The sequence below is a fragment of the Macrosteles quadrilineatus genome, unplaced genomic scaffold (assembly GCF_028750875.1).
Source record: "Macrosteles quadrilineatus isolate MER2022 unplaced genomic scaffold, UCM_ALF_1.0 Scaffold_1__1_contigs__length_201487025, whole genome shotgun sequence".
Classification (NCBI taxonomy): domain Eukaryota; kingdom Metazoa; phylum Arthropoda; class Insecta; order Hemiptera; family Cicadellidae; genus Macrosteles; species Macrosteles quadrilineatus.
In genome coordinates this window covers 114064923-114084773 of record NW_026542594.1, presented here as the reverse complement: position 1 = coordinate 114084773, position 19851 = coordinate 114064923, and the positions used below count along the sequence as shown (strand labels likewise).

General features: G+C 32.6%; 2 protein-coding genes across 2 annotated transcripts in view; one reads left to right on the top strand and one right to left on the bottom strand.

Annotated features, from left to right (window-relative positions):
- Positions 1-2244, top strand: part of LOC128983547 (WD repeat and FYVE domain-containing protein 3) — a 143451-nt gene extending 141207 nt beyond the window's left edge. The window contains exon 60 of the mRNA XM_054402862.1: positions 540-2244. The gene's annotated coding sequence lies outside the window, so the exon portion shown is untranslated. The remainder of the gene's footprint in view (positions 1-539) is intronic.
- Positions 2245-11488: 9244 nt separating this feature from the next.
- Positions 11489-19851, bottom strand: part of LOC128983523 (PH and SEC7 domain-containing protein) — a 72615-nt gene continuing 64252 nt past the window's right edge. The window contains exons 11-14 of the mRNA XM_054402828.1: positions 16558-16702; positions 16162-16305; positions 15830-15966; positions 11489-11646 (exon numbers count right to left, since the gene is read on the bottom strand). Of these exons, the coding sequence (XP_054258803.1) occupies positions 11616-11646; positions 15830-15966; positions 16162-16305; positions 16558-16702 (457 nt within the window). The 3' untranslated portion in view covers positions 11489-11615. The remainder of the gene's footprint in view (positions 11647-15829; positions 15967-16161; positions 16306-16557; positions 16703-19851) is intronic.

The window sequence follows — 19851 nt, the reverse complement described above, 5'->3', positions numbered from 1 at the left end:
TAAGTAAATCAATGGTTCCAACTGTGGGTAACACTTGGGTGGGTCACGCAAAGAGATCAAACATGTAGCCTACATATTTCCAGCTCGAATAAAAAAATGAAGAAAATCAGATAATCTTTCATTACAAAAATGGTCGAATTCGGTCAGAAATTGTTGATTGAAATTCATTACTAATTATTGCTAAAAGTTTTTTTTTCATTTCACTTTGCTAAAATGTGGATAAAGGGGTGTAATTGTTTTGGGATATACAATTTAGCACTACGATAAACACAAAAAAATATATTAATTATACCCATATTTGTTAATCAGGAGTATATTTGTTATGTCGGCAAGAGGCGAATCTAGCCTACTCAATTTTCTAGTAGCCTATTTAAAATCTGACTTCTTAAACAGTTTTTAATCTTGCTTATAACAGACTGTGGTTCCTCTTACATAAATATTATGCCTTAGTAAGTAATTGAAACAAATTATTTTTGTGAAGTAAAATAGACTGCAATTTGGTGTTTTTCTTATATAAATGCTCACTTGGTTTGTTTCAGATTTCATCCCAAAGACTCGTTGTGTGTTGTGACTTTTAGCTGCAGTATTTAATATTTAGTTAGTCTACAGCTTTGTGTATGTACTTTTAGAGTTGACAATAACATTATGTTATTGAGACTTGCCTGCATATCCACTAACCGGTATAGCACCACATCTGAGAAACGTGTAATTCAGGAATGTGGTTTGTTACACGCTGTGCATCTTCTATTCCGTACATGATTAACATGCAAGTGGTTTGTTGTGGATAAAACTCCTCCCACAGTTTTTAACTGGTTTTAAAAATGTTGGGAGTAGTTAGATAGAGTTCAATGTAAGGTTTTTTTGTTTTTTGCCAACTTTTTAAGTGTGGCTAAAGGAAATATCAGTAACTCCTTTAAAGTTGAAGTAAGTTATAATTGAGTTGGAATTAGTTGATTACAGTAAAGACATTCAAAGTATTTGGCTTATCAGCTGCATGTCACAATGGGGAGATATTGTTATTCAGGCTTGTTGCTCTTGTTCTAGGATCATTATTCTTGATTAGAATAATAATCGTTTCCTGGACCCAACTGTCCCAGACCATTTGGCTTCAAATAAATGCTCCTGAAAAGTAGAAGCAGCTGATTTTAGTCAGTAACAAAGCTACACAGATCACCTCAATATATTCTAGACTCACCCTGCGCTCTTTTTCAAACACGCTCAAATGGAATTCAAACTAGGAACATTCTATTCACTATTTCCAGTCAATTGTGAATGTCTAATTAAGTAGCCTCATTAAAATATGTGTAGCTTACTTAATACAACAAAATTTCAACATTTAGAGTTTATTTTTTTTTATTTTTAGAAAAATCATATTTTCCTAACCATGTGCCTGTCTATAACATGTTTCACAACATCTTGTCGTTTTTTGTAAGATCAAACATTGATTTGACCAAATAAATCTATTATCACATTATAGGATGGTTATTGCTGTCATATTTATACTTGTAGATTACTCAAAGGTGGTTATGTAGGCAAGGCTAACTCGTATGTTGCATTGCTTAGTGCATTATTATAATTAATTATCAAATGTTACCATTTGTTTTGTGATTTTTTTTTAAATCTGGAATTGTAGTATTAAAGAAGCAAAAAATTTGTATTTTAATGGCATTTGTTCAAATGGAGTGTAAAGTTTGTTTTGTTTGTTGTTTTTATATTTTTTACTTGTATTTGATCATTTTATACAATATTTGTACAGTTTCAATTTTATATATTTTTTTTATATATCAAATTATTGTTTGTAGTAAGTTTGTAATTATGTTAGTACATGTGTTCTCATAATAAGCTTGTGCTATATTTCAGTTACAGTCTAACCTCGGTATAACAAATCTTAAGGGGCCAGACTAAATATTTGTTACATCAATGATTTCATTAAAACAAAACTGGTTATATAGAGGTTAGGCTTGAAGTCGAGGTTCACAAACAGCATTGGTCAACGTAGGTCAAGGTTTGAAGTCATCAAAACACAATTAAAGTAGCATAGGCTACTATATTGTAAAGTAGAACCTCGATTATCCAAGAGAATAGCGGGGAGTGAGACCATGGTTAATAAAAACCACAGTACAATAAAAAATCTTTTGCCGCACCCTGTAGTATAGCGCACAGCAGACAATGTGTAAAACGGAGCAGACGATTGTCAGCGCAAGTGTTTTGAAGTCAGCTTTCTGCTTAATTTTCATCAAAGGATCCGTGGTGTTTCAATAGTATATTACGTTACTAGTCCTGAAAATAAGTGTTTACCGGACGAGTGTGGCCGTTCCCGTGCGAGACGAAGTCGAGTACGGGATTACCATACGAGTCCGGTACACACATTTTGGACGAGTGACGTACGATAGTTTACGCCATACTACTAAATCTGTACAAATCCTTATATATTTCCACCAACTAAAGGACTAAAAATCACTAGTCATTGAGAGGTTATGTTTTTGTTTATAACCACTCATTGCCACCTAAATACTAAATACAGTACAATCAGCTGATTGGTGTCCGGTAAAACTCATTGCAGCACAGTAGTACGCAATGAAACCCCATTTGAATAAGCTGGCGGCAAACAGCTGTTTTCTGGACTAAATACTTGCGTGGGAAGTTCGTAAAAATAATGTAGTGTGGCGTAAAAACAATTATGTGTGGGTTTCATTATATATTGAGGGAAAGAAGCAGGTAATTTGTTAAGTAGAGGATAAATTTGCTATGTAGAGGTCCTGATACTATGAAATTGGCTATATTGAGGCGACTTATATTAGCGGGGATTGTCACAAATTTGTTAAATCAAGGTTGTTAATATATTATATTCGCCATGTAGAGGTGAAATATACATTGTGTCTTATAGAGACTTCTAACGGATTAAAAAAATGTTATATTAGGGAATTTGTTATATTGAGGTTTGTTATATCAAGGTTAGACTGTTTATTAATTCATATACAGACTAAACCTTTGTATTTATTTTTAATTTTTTACACCATGAGATGTGGAAATGCCCCTGATCTGGTTAGGAACTACAAATGGTGTTATTACATTTTGCATGGAGCCTGATAATAGCTCAACAATGTTCTGAAACATATTTTGCAAAAAAACTACTTTATTTGAACTGGATGACTGAAGCTAATTAAACCTTTTTTATGGCACTGCTTACCTTCATATTGTAGAAGAAAGAAATTTTTTATACTGACTTTGAAAGTAGTAAACCGACACATCATTAATAATAAATTGTCTCAAGCATCTCAACTCGTTAGCACAGCTGATAATGAGACACACTTGTAATATTTTGTGATTTAATATTTTCCCTCCAAATTTGTATCCTCTTTTGAGTTCTAAGGTTAAAAGTTCCTGTTTTGACCTACACGAATAGCAAACATCATGTTTGGTCTGAGTTGGCTTTTATTGTATTTATTGACTGATTTAACTAGTCACAATTTTCTTCAGTTAGCAACGAAATGTTTCATCATTTACTTCAGAGGGATACCTATTACCTAAGTTCAACAGCTCTGTGATTTATTTCTTAGAAATTATTAGTATTATTTATTATGTTTGGATCTGACTATTTATGTCTATAATTTTCATTCTCCAGTAATTGTTGGAAAACTATGTTATGAATTATGTATATTCATCATTATTGTTAGTAACTATAAGAATATACTAAAACTTGATGAAGCAATATTTATTGATGTTTTAACAAATGTTATTGGAATTTCCCCCAGTTTGATTATTACAATCTACCACAATAATTATTGACTAATTGTTACTGGAACATTTTTCAGTCTGCATAGATCCAATCTCAATTACTGTTTCAAGTGGTTCACCTTCATTCCCAAAAGTTTATTTGAAAAGTATTAGATAAGCTTTGAATGCACATTGTTTGTGTCAGGAAATATGTTTATTATTATTATAAAAATGTACACATTCCATTAATGTTACACGTTTTGTACAATGGACCTCAAGTTATGTAAAAAATATCTGTAAATAAATTAATTAGGGTAAATATATATTGTATATTTTGTCTAACTGTTAGGGATAGTATGTTCTGTCGCAAAAGACATATTTTTAGCTTCTATTGTCGTTATAGAATTGTGTTAGTGACAATTTTAGATGTAAATAATCATTGTGGGGTTTGTTCAAGTCTCAAGCGTTCATCTGTCATAGCTAAACTATCAGTAAAAGACTGTAAAATAGTCAAGTTTGTAGTTCAACTAGTAAAACATTAATAAAAGAGTTTTACTTTTATTTTATTCTTTTAGAATGATAATTTCCATTTATTTTTTCCTACCTGGTCATCAGATACTTTGTAAATCTACACTTGTGCCTAAATCTCTTTTGTTCAGGTCCCACACTTAAACTGAAAGTGAATTTAAACATAAATACTACATAGTTAGAATATAAATTATTAAGTATTTCAATTAAGTACTCAAAGATAAATTATTATTTCTCTAAATAAAAATTGTTGTTTTGTTGGGTTTACTTTGTTTCTTTAATCAAATTGTGTAACATTTTAACAATATCATCATGACAGCTATGTTCATTTAACAAAAAAATTCAACAAAGAAAGATATTACAACTTTTACGTCAAATGCATTTTATTTAATAATAATTACTTTACTTGTTTCTATTTCAAATGAAACTAACCATACTAAATAGGTTAAAGTGTAAATTTGCTGTATGCCCTTATATGATTCATGTTTGCCCTTGAGTGGTTTTGTCCCAAAATGTTTATTTAGGACAATTTGAGGAATAGGTGGTCTTTTAGCTTTATTGAATCAACAGCTGATGATCCAGTAATAGCACACTATACAGTATATACCATTGACTCACCTATATAGACCAGCTTCCGCCAAAAATTTTTATTTAAAAAGAAGTCTAAAACAAAATTTTCTACCTATTTTTTTGGTTATTGAGATAGTTAACACAACATGATATTTACTTTATTGGCGCAATCTGCCCATGGCTTAATTCATCCACGCCAATTTTGATTAAAACTGGCGGCATTACATAAGGATGGAATGTAGGTACAGTTCCATCAATGGTCAAACGTAACTTATATCATATCCTATGTGTTATTACTGGAAATGATTCGGCTGTAAAGAAATGTGGCTTACATGGCTAGTCAAATTAAAATATTTAACTCATATAATCCCAAAAAGTTGTTGATGTTGATATTGATCTTTATCAATACTCACCAACAGTTGAATAACTGATTCAATTACCACTGTTGTAAGAATGTTTGTTCCTTTACTAGACAGTGCCCATTGTTTTGTAGTTTTAAGAGGATTTTTTTACCAATGACATTTGGGCTTGACAATATTGTACAGAAATGATGTTTGTAGTTGTAGGTATAAATTTATTTTGTGATCCACATTGTTTTGAAGCTTCAGTGACACAAGTGATAGTGTTCAATAAATAATTATTGTTTATGCTTAACTCTTTGTTTAATTTTCACTATATCCTCTTCTGTGTTATTATCTGCTATTATCTCATTGTGTTCCATTTACTGAGCTCAAAAAACAAACTAATAAAAAAATAAAATAACTGCAGCTTTTCACTATCAATGGAGGTAGGATTCTAGGAAGTTCTACCATCTATAACAGTAAAAATAAAATAATAACAATAACCTTGATATGACATTAACGATGCTATTTGTCCTTGCAGGTATTAGTTTCCGTTCAGCCCTTCAGGTGGACATGATTTAACAGTTGATGAATATTGAACATATTTCAACAGCAGAGCACTCGGGAGATGGCTTTTCAAACATTTCTTTTTGTCTAGTTCTTTCTTTTTAACCCTCTAGGTGTCAATCGATGTAATTACGGCGACTATTTTTTTGCCACAAGTGTCAATCGCCGTAATTACAGCGACTTGACAGGTCTACGGTTTCAGTTGATATAATCCCACAAGATCGAACAAACCCGGTCATTGGGCATACTAACGTGTTCAGGAGATTCTGGTCTTCATGGTGAATATAAAAGACGGCTATTTCCCAAACGATTTATCTTGTTCTGTGATAGTTTTTCCATATGTCATTGTTTGTTTCGGTTGCTAGTGAACGAATGTTTACGTTGTACTCTTGTTGTGTGTCGTGATTTTTAGAGTTATTATAAAGAAAAACAGGGTGAAACTATACATTTTATTTTTCCTTATTACATTTAGAATAAAATGTTTATCTCAGTTTTTGTAAATATAGTGATTTTTTTTACATGTGCGGCTTTGTAAAAATTAAAAACTTTTTTTGGAACATCTGGATTTTAACCAACAACAAATTGATTTTATACAGGGTGACACAAAGGAACCGGACGTTTTTTAAACAGCTGTTCCGTTGTTGTCGCACGTGGTAGGAAGATTGAGGTTATGTCATTACCTTCAGTGAGGCTTGCAATTTTTGTTCAAATGGCTCAGTGGATCGTAGACCATCGCGTTTTCGCATACAATACTTTGGTCTAAAATGATGAATCCGTCGTCAAATCCAGCGGGGATTTAGTCAACATTTTAATATGGGACGGTTCCAAGCCGAAATACGCTTTTAAGATGGGTTTCAGGGTTCGAACAACTGGGAATACAAAAAGAAAGAAACCACCAGGCGCCTTTTTAGAACTTTGAGAACACCCGAAAACATCGCCAAAGTGCGAGCAGTGAATGAATGTTTCCTAACAAGGTGGTTTCTCGCTTTGGTGATTGTCCACTAGTGATTACTTCCTTTGGGGGTTTCTTGAGGAGCGTGTTTATGCTCACAAACCACGCACTCTAGAGGATTTGAAGTTGGCAATCACAGATATCAATGGCATTGAACAAGACCTCCTGACCCGAGTTTCAGATGATTTTCAGACCTGAATGAACATTTGTAGAGACGTACATGGCCGCCATATGCATGACGTCATTTTCAAAAAATCACTGTTTTGTAACAAATGGAAAATGTTTACCTCACTATGTACAGTATTAAAACCATTTTATTCCATTTAACTACTGTGTACTACTTATTTTAAAAACGTCCGGTTCCTTTGTGTCACCCTGTACAAGGTAAGACACAAATATCATACATTTTTAGATAGACAATTTTATTTGCTGAAAATATACAATGTTATATATCTATGTCATCATTTAGATTTTCTATTAATTTTGTAATCAAATTCCGAAGAAGTCTCGAAAATTGAGTGACATTTACAGGTGTTCAATGCGACACCTAGAGGGTTAAGAAAGTTATGGTTTAATGGTTCAAGCTTTTTTATATCATCACAGTTTTTTTACCTATGAATATTTAAAATGATTTAGGAGCCTTATAAAAAGTGAGCACAAGGGGAGGGGGTTCCACTGGATTCAAATCTGCAACATTGCACTACAATTTTTCAAGTCTGTCTTGATATATTAATTAAAAGATTAATTCACAATAAAATGAAAAACGTTGCAGAGATGTAAGACCGAGGCCATATTTTCTACGGAATATATTACACACTGGAAGGTAGGGAAGATCATACGCTAACATCATCATTAACATGATTTATTAAGAATAAATATTGAGTAAGTAGCACCTGGATAGTTGCTTTCAACAATCGAGTTGCTAAGTCGAGGGCCGCCATCTAAGTGCATTATATACATTCACATATACATCAGAGCTATGCACAAATCATACAAATGAAATCGGTACCTACTAAATGCAACACATTACTACACTATAAACAATATAGTACAAAATAAACCAATAACCAATACTTTTACAGTAAACTCAGTCTCTCACTTTTGATTAACAGCCACAATGAAAATTTGTTGTAAACGTTTCAACACATACCTAAATAACTATCTTCATACTTAGATGGATTTCAGGTTGTGTTTGACAATCCTTATTTCCCCTGACTGCCACATACTTGTATTAAATTATTGTGCAATGCCAATGATTATTTCTTGTGCTACACAACATTTTTTATAAAGTAGTAAACGCTTAAATCTTGCAAATGGTTTAGTGAGATATTTGTAAAATAGAGAAAAGTAACAGGATTTTTTATCATAAAAGTCATAAACAACTTGGGTATGTGTAATAGTAATATACGAGTTAAATTCTGAATTTATTTCGTGAAAAATCTTTTATATAAATTGATTCTTGTCTACCAAATATGATTCCATTGGTAAAATTATTTGTAAAGATAAAATAGTATGAATATTTTTTAAATTGTCATTGGAAATCAACACTTCATATTTTAGGCTATATACAATTAATTCAAAATAATGAGTGATATCGAGTTGAAGTAAACTGGATATTATACTTTTAGTTTGATTTTAGATTATGAATAAAAGAGTAAAATATTAGTTGTTGACTTGAAACAACTCTTTCACTGTTAAGAATAGTTAATATAGCCTTGCTAAAAATGTAAAATTAGAATATTAATTTATCTCAAGAGATATTTTACATTACACAAAGAAAGACAACACACAACATTGTCTTGCAATGCTTCACAGAGGTACACAGCACATTTTGACCCTGGTCAGAACAGATAAACTCCAGGCCTAATGGTTGCACAGATACTTAGTTGACAATTAATAGCATTTCTCAACATATTAGTGAGAATATAGAAGTGTAACAAAATTGTGCTGACTGAAAATTGTCATCAATATATATGTATATTAAGTATTTTAGAAATGGATAGATTTTTAAGTCCAATTGTTTTTAATCAATCACAGGTAATTAACAAATATTATGTTAAGTTGACCTACAGTTATATTTTTTTAGAATTTGTTGACCATTATTTGTAAGTACTGCATAACAAAGCAAACAAGCTGTGATCAGTGTATACATGATGAGAATAAACAACTCTGCTTAAAAATTAATTTGTAGTTGAAATTACCAAAAAGGTGAGCAATAGTTTAAATGATTTCACTCAAATAAAGTCTAAAACAATAAATCGGTATACCCAAAGCCTAAGCGTTACAGTACTTTTTACAGATAAAAGAAACATATTTCTTCATTATTTTTACAAGTTTTAATTAAAGTCACAATGTTTTACAATGTGGTCAAAGCAAATCTTAACTTCAAGTCACAGAAAAGTTAAGCAAAACTCTATCTCTTTAACAAATAAAAAAAAACTAATATTTTCATCAGATTGTCTCATTTTTATTAAAATTATGAAAATTATATTAACAAAAAAATGTTTCTCACTTAGTTAGATACAAAAATCATAACAGTTATAAACAGTATCCATTTCATTAGCTCACTCATTATAATTGGTCATATATTTTAGTAAAGAAATAACAAATGAAGCCGAGAAGGGTAATTGAATGTGGTGAAACTAAACTTTAGAACTATATGTATATGTTCTATACAGATAGAGAAATCTACACACCTAAAAGAATCTAACACACTGACCTATTGTGAATAAATTTTCTTTATCATATAACGTATATAATACTATATAACAATGTTCAACATTTGCACAGATCGATTGACTTTAACAATAACACATCAGGTGCAGGCCTTAACGATACACAGTCTTTCTGGTCTTGAAAAATCAAATACTGGAATTGATTAGGTATGTAATAAATCATAAATAACACCGTAGCCAGTTATTGCAAAGGGGTGATAAGTCTACATTTTAACATTGAAATAAATAAAATCTACATTTCTGACAACCAACTGTTACCTTTCGTGGAAATTCCTTAGGATAGCTGTAACTAGTAAATATTTTGTTATTTACTTCAGTTTTCACCAATTTTTGTTTACGAGGTAGACTCAAGCTTGTTTTTGTACTTAGAGAGAAAATAACAATAGATTAGTGATGAGGAATCACTTTCAAGATTCCTGGTTGGAACTTCTACTGCATTATATAGGCATATGTTTTAACTAGTTCTTTTTATGTCAAATTTTATTTGGAAACCAGTTTTTTTTATGACAATTAGTGGGCAATTTATTATAAAAAATATTACTCTTTTTGAATCCTAGAATCAATAGAATATGTACATTACATAAACTATGACAAAAACCATCAAATATTTAAATTTGAAAGTTGTTTAATTATAGATTTTGTAAATAAGAACATGAAATAGATAATTAAACCTACTTATGAATCTCTGCCAATCTGCTGGCCGAATTACCACTGAGATATAGATTATAACTGGAGTCACTATACTCTCTGGTTAAACGTTAGAGAAAAACGTACCACTGTTTTGGCTGGTTTGTTTTTGGTGTTTCGTGTTGTTATGTTGGCCGTGTGATCGGTTGGTGGGATGCTGTCAAATAATTCCAATTCCAATTCATTCTAACCTAACCATACTATTCATTTGGGGTTATGTTATCCGTTATTTCAAGGACTTGTATCAAAAACTTATTTAAGTTATTGCACGTTAAAACCTCTGTATTTAAAGTTATATTATAAATGGTTTTTGTTTGATAGTAAATAAATACTAACTTATTTACCTCTTTTCAAACTATGTGGTAAATATAGGCTAGTCAAGTTTCCTGGTTTGGAGATATTGGTTTAGGCCAATAGGCCTATGGCATTTGATTAAATAACGACCATCGGTTTAAATGGGTTGCTCTTGTTCGTAAAATAAATAAATAAACTTATATTGCAATCATAATGTTGAGTTGGCAGAGATTTTTGTTTACCACATATCAACAAAACAGGATGACGCCATCTTGATTTTGGCTGTAATTTGACAAGTCCCACCAACCCGATCACCCGGCCAACCTAACAAAACAAAACTCTAAAACAAAACCAGCAAAAACAGTGGTACGTTTTTTGAACACAGAGTGGTTACTCCAGTTATAATGTTATAGCTCAGTGCGAATTACATGTGTGTTTGTTTATGTCAGTGGCATATTTTGTAAGAGAACAGTCGTAACCCTGATCTAGTTACTATCTAAGGTAAAACTTTTGTTGGATATCATCGTTTTGTCAATCAACAGCCAAATGACAACTGGGTCCAGAGTTTATTTTAGCAATACATCTTGTGATTAACAAGTCATAAAGCAATCAACAAAAACGTCTTACTCGACTTATCTGTTAAAAAATTAGTATGGGCTTGGACTATAACAGCTCGGGAAAATTAGTTGATAGTTGTACAATCTGTTAATACTTGATTTTGCCAATACTGCATTGTAATCAATGGTAATAACTATGAACGATAAAAAGTAAACACTATACCACTTTCAATTTAAATATTACTAATTATTTTCTTATGTTCTTTAGTGGTACTGTTATAGTAAACATAGATATGCCAAATTTTGAGAAAATCACACACATATCTAATTTCTAAACAAGTCAATTTTCATCATTTCTTGAGCAAATATTTCACATTCACAAGAATTGAAAGTAAATATCACCTACTAGTACTTACTACAACTATAAAAGTACAAATAAATAAAATATACACAAAAAAATTCTTGTAAATTAGGAAAACTTGTATATAAAGCGTAAAAAATAAAAAAGAACCGAGTGTACAAAGCATTGACACTGAATCATAAAACAAAAAATGTATATTGCACAAATATTACATCTAACAACTAGATGACTAATAATGCACTAACAAGATGACTAATAATGCTTAGCAGGAAATTCAGCAGAACACTCAATAGAACTAGGAACACATCATGCTTTGGTCCCAGGCTTTACGCTCGTCCTAGTGTAGAAAACAAACAAACAGAGTGAGAAATGTATAAATCAGATAGTAAACACTACAATTCACAAACAACTAAGTAAACATCAAAAAGGATATTGAACAAATCGTTCCCAAAATATACTGTAGAACATCCAAATAATTATCAGCAATTTATACTTAATATAAATAAAAGTTAAATATTTTAAACTATTTGGAATGTGGATTACAGAAAAGGCTCTATGGTTGAATAATGAATTTAAACCAAAATACTAAACTGATTTATTTTGAAGTAGAATAACAATATGTGCTATCTACAACATACACTGAAAGACCTTAAATAGGCTTTCGAAATAGAGCAGAAACATTAGCTGTAAGTTTGAACTAGCAGAGCACAAGGTTCCATTTCAGACCTTAAATATTAGTGTGGCAGTATTTTCACTCTTTTAAACCAGGCTATAAAGAAGACTACTTTGAAAATAGAAAGCATTATAAACTACACATCAAATTATTATTTACACATCAAAGAAAATAACCATTTTGAAAAGGGGGAAAACAAGAATATGGATAATTAGTAACATGTGTAAGTGGTTATCAAATAAGTTTAGTTTAACTTATTTTGAGTGTTAAATAGTGAACATGTTCTAAATTTCTTTAAATATGTTATCTTCCACCTTTAAGAGAGCTCTGTTGATTTTATTTGCTTTAAAGGGCAATATTAGTTTTTATCTAAATATAGTATTTAGAAAAGTTCAATTGCAAAAGATACTGTTTTTTCTTGGAACAACCATATTGTTTTTTATCAAGCATATTTAATTGTTGATGTCAAAATTATGACTGAATGTCACATGAATCAATATTGTTTAGATTCTTGATGATTAATTGTAGTGGAGCTATAACTGAGGGATTTTTATATTCTAAAAATTTAACGTTTATGTTTAACAATACCAAACACCCACCACCCCCTTTTCCTGTTATTGTTCAATTCACATTTCTCCAAGACTTTTTTGAAAGTTAAAATTTTCTCTTGGTTACAAACAAAATATTTAATTGTGATTTGAAATTCACTCAGTGTTTTATGTCATCAAATTTAGTAAGTTTTAAAGAACTAAAATAAATTATTCTGTATAATTTTAATGGGATACAGAAGATGTTATAGCCATAATTGTATATGGTTTTCACTTTTGACAATACCCTCTAGTTTGAAACCATAACATAACACTTAACACGAGAATGAAACTTGTTGTAGATGTGCCAGTACAGGATTTGTTTGAAAGTAGAGTCAAGTTAGAGTTGAGTAAATGGTGAAAGATAAAGAGCATCACTTTACTTAACACCTCTAATAGGAGGCCTTACGAGGTTTGAAGGGGGTTTGTAAACCGACATTACTTTACAGATTTTTTCTGATACACAAAATTATTTTACATCATACTACACAGAAACAGGTACTTTTCCATCCGTATTGATAGGCTGGAAAGTTGCCCTTTGCCATGCCTATACACGTAAAAGTAACGTAATGTACTTTTAGAGTGCACTTAGTCAGCTGATGAAATAAACAGCTAACTCCGGCAACGGCCTATTTTATTTTCTGAAACGTACAAATATTATAATTTATGTAATGTCGTAAATAAATTGTGTTATGAGTTTTAAATGTACTAATTTTTCTGTGTAATATGATGTAAAGTATTGTAGTTACTAGCCTGGTAAGCTTTATCGTACTCGCAGGATAATCCACTGTCGTAATGGGAACTGTCGTGCTCACACGGTAAAACACCACTTACCGGGCCAGTAACGTAATATACTATTCAAATCTGGTAATGTAGGTAGTGTTTTATACTGTAAAACTCTTATTTTCAGTGTTCTAGTTTAATGGTCCTATTACAGATGGGGAAGCAGGTGTTAAAATCGCCAATTTTTGCATCACCAGTTTAAGGATGCTCTCAAATTTGCATCATTAACTTGTGACTGTCATAATGAGTTGTTTAGTCGTCTATTATTAAATGATATATTGTGGAGAGTAAGTGGGGGATGGATTAGAATATAAAGATTATATAGTAAAATAACTATTATTTTGTTGCCGTTTCAACTCAAAACTTTTGAATTTTGGGGTAGTTATGAGTTCAAAGCCAAACTCGGGGTTCACAGCACTCGCACATCTTTAATGGTTATATGTTACCACAACCAGTGCTAACCTACACTATACTACACATGCCGCAGTCACCCTAGTAGCAGAATCATGCACAGACGACTGAGACGTGAACAACAAGTTGCCACCCCGGCTCTACGCAAGCATGCAACAGAACAGAACATCTATGTCAAGTGTGTCACAATTATTAGGTTATGTTGGAACAATTAATTACTGTATGGATAGACAATTTTTAAAATTAATATGATGATGGCTAGTATATGAATGTTTATAATCCCATAAAATCACTTGATTGAGTGTTGTAGATAATTATAATAATGTTGTTTCAATTAGGCCTATGTCCTTTTTTAATTAAATCAATCAAATAAAAAGAAAACAGGCATGGTTTTTTTTAATTTTTAGTCTACTAATTTATTATTTTATTTATTAAACATTTTATTCTTATAAAGAATTATGTAATCAATTATAGTAAGTTTATATATTACTTTTTGTATTTACAATTTTACCTAAGAATAAAACTACAGATAAAGGATATATTTTAGGGAATTTCCCATATAGGGAATATAGGTAATAAGCTATTACCGTAGTACTCATGGTAAGACCTGGACCCGGGACCGATTTTACTTTTTGTTTAGAGGTCCCTAGAGGCCAAAAACACTATCCGTTCAAATTCGACCTCAAAAAGGAAAAAGTAAATCGGTCCCGGGTCCAGGTCTTACCATGAGTACTGCGGTAATATCTTATTCCCTATATTTTCTCTCCTATATGGGAAATTCGCTAAATTATATCCTTTCTCTGTAGTTTTATTTTTAGGTAAAATTGTAAATAAAAACCTACATTTATTCGAATGAGTTCGCGAACCAGCAAGATCAGACTATGGGAACGGGGGTTTATGGGAAGTTTTATGGAGTAAAAATTGGTTTTTCCATTTTTGACAAAAAATAACATAAAATTTAGCATGTTCTTTCCAAACCATTTTGTAGAACTTAAAAAATTTATAATTTAGTATATTGAAGTGTTATGCGTCTAATAGTTACGGAGAAAATGTCAAAAAAATGTTAAGATAAAATTCTCATGTTATTCTTAAGTAGGTAAACTGTTGTAGTTTGCTTGTTTATGAACATATTTTGATAAAATTTGGAAAATACATTTATTTCTTACTAAACTATTACTATTAAAAGAACACAAAAAATTTTACCCTCCCTGTTGCAGCAAACCTAAGTACTCGTTAAACTAATTCTATTTAAATAGGGAATAAAGGTGATATTTTAAAGGAGACATTTTAGTATAAATCCAATCAGGCAAATGTAAATTGTCTTAGTCTGCAGGTTTGCTGAGGCAGGTGTATTTTATAAATACATTTTGCATTTAAAATAAATATTTTCAGAGGTTTTTTATTGATTAGTCTTATACTTTTTCAAGAGGGTCCATCTTTTTTATTTCATGCACAAATATGGAAAATAGAACGAAACAAAATTATGTTCTAGCAAAAGAATGTTTTTAATTAATGAAGCTTTAATAAAGAATTTATAAATAAATTTATTACAAAATATTTAAAATTTATTTTCAAAACCAAATTTTACCTTAGTAAAACAAACACCTAAATTTCCACTTTATAAATTCAGCTTTTGTTGAATAGAGGTATCCAATATTTTTTAATATCCCAAATGTTTTTGTAACTAATATGTTATAAATAAATTTGGATATGTCAACTGATATTTGTGTAATATCTTGTACGCAATAACTGTTAACAACCATCCTCAGAAACCCAAACCGATGCCATTACTGATGGACAAATTGAGTGATTGTCTCGATATTCTAGTAGTGAAAGAACTATTTTTCTGTCCCCTGGAAAAATTTTGAATTGAGTTTTGAATGAAGAGGTTAAATGTTATGAGAGACATTACACCAAGAAACTACGGTGTTATTTAGGCCAAAAGGAAGACCAGCAAAAGACAAAGTTTGAGCAGAGTTAGTTAAACAACACAAGCGGAGAGGACGCCCAGGAACCGTCAGCCTATGTCGGGCTCACGGGCGTAGATGGCAGCACGGTAGCTGTACCTGTTGTTGGTGGGACTCTGGGTGTCGTCCTCATCAGTCACCTCACCAATGCTGGCCTCTACCAGGGACCCCTCCATCTCAGGAAACTGCGAGATCCGTGACTTGAGTAGGTAAGCGTATGTCTTGTAGCGTTTCAGCTGTAAAACATTAATCTCATCACAGAATAATCTCTACAAACAAGAAAACATGTGAGATAAAATAAAATACAATGAACTCTTCTGTAGAAAATAAGCAAATGCACAGTAGTTTACTTCGTCTTTCCTAAAATATTTCTAAACAAACATATCAAGTTATTGGACAGATTCTGTTTATTGCATCTGCACTGCATGTACCTCGTGGTGGAGGTAGGCATCCTTCTCCTTGTAGTTCTGGATGGTCAGTCCCTTGGCCCCTCTCTCAGGCACATGTCTGCGATGTTGCTCTAAGTCTGACTCTAGGCTGGCGACCATCTCCTCATGAGCCTGCAGTTGCTCCCTCTACAATAACAAATAATAACTTATTACAATACAGTATTATCATCCTGATGATCTACTATTAGTTTATGTAAAAGAGAACTCATGATTCATGTTTTGGAAACAAATTGTTCTTCAAAACAATATTCTACTTATGGGATATTCATTGAAGTTACCAGTTTTTGTGATGAGTCTGATGATGCAATAGCTGACAAAAGGCCTCTTAAAAATAAAAGTAAATAAAATGTTGGTAAAGTTTTTTATTTTAAATCTTACCAGATTGAGTTTGGTATGGCTGCAAGGCAGGAGGGGCCGCTGGAACTTCTTCTGAGACCCAACAGCTCCTGGTAGTGGCTGGGCTGAGAAGCTGGCACAGACAAAGTTGATGGTGTCTATCCATGACTGTAGCTCCTTTGAATCACTGCACACACAACATTGTGGTCAAACTAACAGTATCATTTCCTAGAGACACACGTTTCATCTTGTTTCCCAACATTTATTCAAGTTGTCAGGTGCTAAACTTTGAGGAGGTAAGAAATGTCAGTTGAGTAAACAAACACTAGGACTACCAATTTACATCCAATATAGCCTAAATCTAGGTCATAGTTTAGGACGTTCCGGCTATATGGAGGGAACATAGGACAAGGCTTAAAAGCAAAATTACAAACACACAGTCAAACTACGTTTCTAATTGCAATTGCATTCCAAATCAACCATATTCCACTTTACTTTGACACAAGATTGACACCTTTTTCAAACAAATATTCATCAAAAACACAATCAGTTTTCATCCAAATGAGATAGTGTACTACAAGGCTCTATGGCCTTTGTTATTTTGTTATTTATGATTTTCATCAATGACTTAGATTCACATATAAAAACCGGTAGTTTATTTATTTTTGTATGCCGATGAAAAATACCAATGTCGTGGTAAAAAACCATAATTTTCAGCAATTACAAAAAAAATTTTAAATACTGTGGGTGACTGTCACTGACAGCATTTTTAACTAAGGAAGAGAGAGTTTCTTTAGGTCCAATATGGTGACCTAGAGAAAACTCTCTCTTCCTTAGTTGGACATCTTTCCATCCCATCTCATAGCATTTCAGTATTTCACTTTCACATACAGAAATCGAACTGTTACAATTGGTTTCCAGTTCCCAGACTCCACAGTGCTCGCCTTTACTACTTCATTCACCTCTTCCTACGTCGCGGACCTGTTTCCCTCCCTTCCCATTGCATTTTAAGATTGCAGATACCTTAATCTAATCCTTACAAACAGTTCCCACACTCCGTACTGCTCACCTTGACTACTTCCTTTACCACTTCCTACGTTTGAGACCTGTTTTCCTACCTTCCCATAGCATTTTAAGATTGTAGATACCTTAATCTAATCGTCGTTAACAGTTCCCACACTCCGGACTACTCGCCTTTACTACTTCCTTCGCCACTTCCTACGCCGCGGACCTATTTCCCTCTCTTCCCATAGCATTTTAAGATTGTGGATACCTTAATCTAATCGTCATAAACAGTTCCCACACTCCGGACCGCTCACCTTTACTGCTTCCATCACGACTTCCTACGTCACGGACCTGTTTCCCTCCCTTCCCATAGCATTTTAGGATAAAAGATACCTTAATCTAATCGTCATAAACAGTTCCCACACTCCGGACTACTCACCTTTACTACAGTAGAACTCCAATTATCCTAACTCCAATTAACCGAATCGCCGATTATCCGAATCGCTTATTTCAACAATTTTAATAATGTAAAGCTACAGTAATAATAAGGTTTGGAAAATATCAAAGAATTGTTTATTAAGAACAAGTTTAGAACACTTGTGCTAAGAGCATTGTATACTGTAAAAATGTTCTGATTTCATTTATTATTAATTAAAAATTCATTTAGTACCGGAAATGAGGATTTTTCTTGGAAATTCCCGGAATTCCTGTAAAACTCCGGTTATCCGAATTTTTGATTATCCGAATGGGGTCTGGTCCCAATTGATTCGGATAATCGGAGTTCTACTGTACTTCCTTCACCGCTTCCTTCGTCACGGACCATGTTTCCCTCCCAGCCCATAGCATTTTAGGATAACAGATACCTTAATCTAATCGTCATAAACAGTTCCCACACTCCGGACTACTCACCTTTACTACTTCCTTCACCGCTTCCTTCGTCGCGGACCATGTTTCCCTCCCTTCCCATAGCATTTTAGGATAACAGATACCTTAATCTAATCGTCATTAATAGTTCCCACACTCCGGACTACTCGCCTTTACTACTTCCTTCACCACTTTCTACGCCGCGGACCTGCGCCGCTTCCTTCGTCACGGACCATGTTTCCCTCTCTTCCCATAGCATTTTAGGATAACCGATACCTTAATCTAATCGTCATTAATAGTTCCCACACTCCGGACTACTCGCCTTTACTACTTCCTTCACCACTTCCTACGCCGCGGACCTGTTTTCCTCCCTTCCCATAGCATTTTAGGATTGTAGATACCTTAATCTAATCGTCATAAACATTTCCCACACTCCGGACTACTTACCTTTACTACTTCCTGCACCATTTCCTACGTCGCGGACCTGTTTTCCTCCCTTCCCATAGCATTTTAGGATTGTAGATACCTTAATCTAATCGTCATAAACAGTTACCACACTCCGGACTAATATTTACCACAAAACTAATAACAACAATTAAACGAAATAATCTGCTTGGAATAATTCAGTAAGGCCACCAGAAATTATGCGAATCGGTGTATTGTTAATCAACGCTTAATGGTATTCATCGGACTCCTTTTCTTTTGTACTGTCTTTTGTAAATAGGCCATATGTGCATGCGCAAGCTGAGGTGCCCGTGGGTACAGATCGTCACGTTATGTCTTAAAATGTAAACAAAATGACAATAATGGCGGAATGTTTTCTCATAAGGCCCATGTTAAATTTTCAAAAGTTTGTACTCATATTATGGCGAAAATAGATTTTTCCTGGCTATACCACTGGTCTAGAACTTATTTTTGACACAGAACTTAGTTATTCCGTAAATATAAACGTTTTTGTTAGAGCCGATTCCCAGATCGAGTTGACAAGTATTCAAACTTTACTCGTATTATATATAGGATATTCATGCTTATGTTGATGTCTAGAGTTAAATTTATTTTAATTTCAGAAAAAAATTCTGTTGGTATGGGTTTATCAGTCACATATTTATGTTATTATGTCAGTGTCAGGTGTCCTCTTTCAGTTTTGATTTCATACTTGAAATTTTCTTATTACATGTTTTTTTTTTTCGTGAAACCATAACCTTTGTAACCAGTTAAGTAAAAAGGTTTCGCGGTTAGGTTTTGAGTTTCGAGATTCGGGATTCGATTTTTTTAAATTTCGGTTTCGGTTTTGAGATTCGAAATTTCTGGTTTTGACCATCACTACTTATTAGTATGCAAATTTACCTTTAAGAAGCGTAAGCTTCGATTGAGCTGGAGAATCATGTATTTATTTTATTCTTACATTAAGTATAATTTTTTGTTTGAATATCCTGTATAAATAAGAATCCAATCAAGCAACTGAAA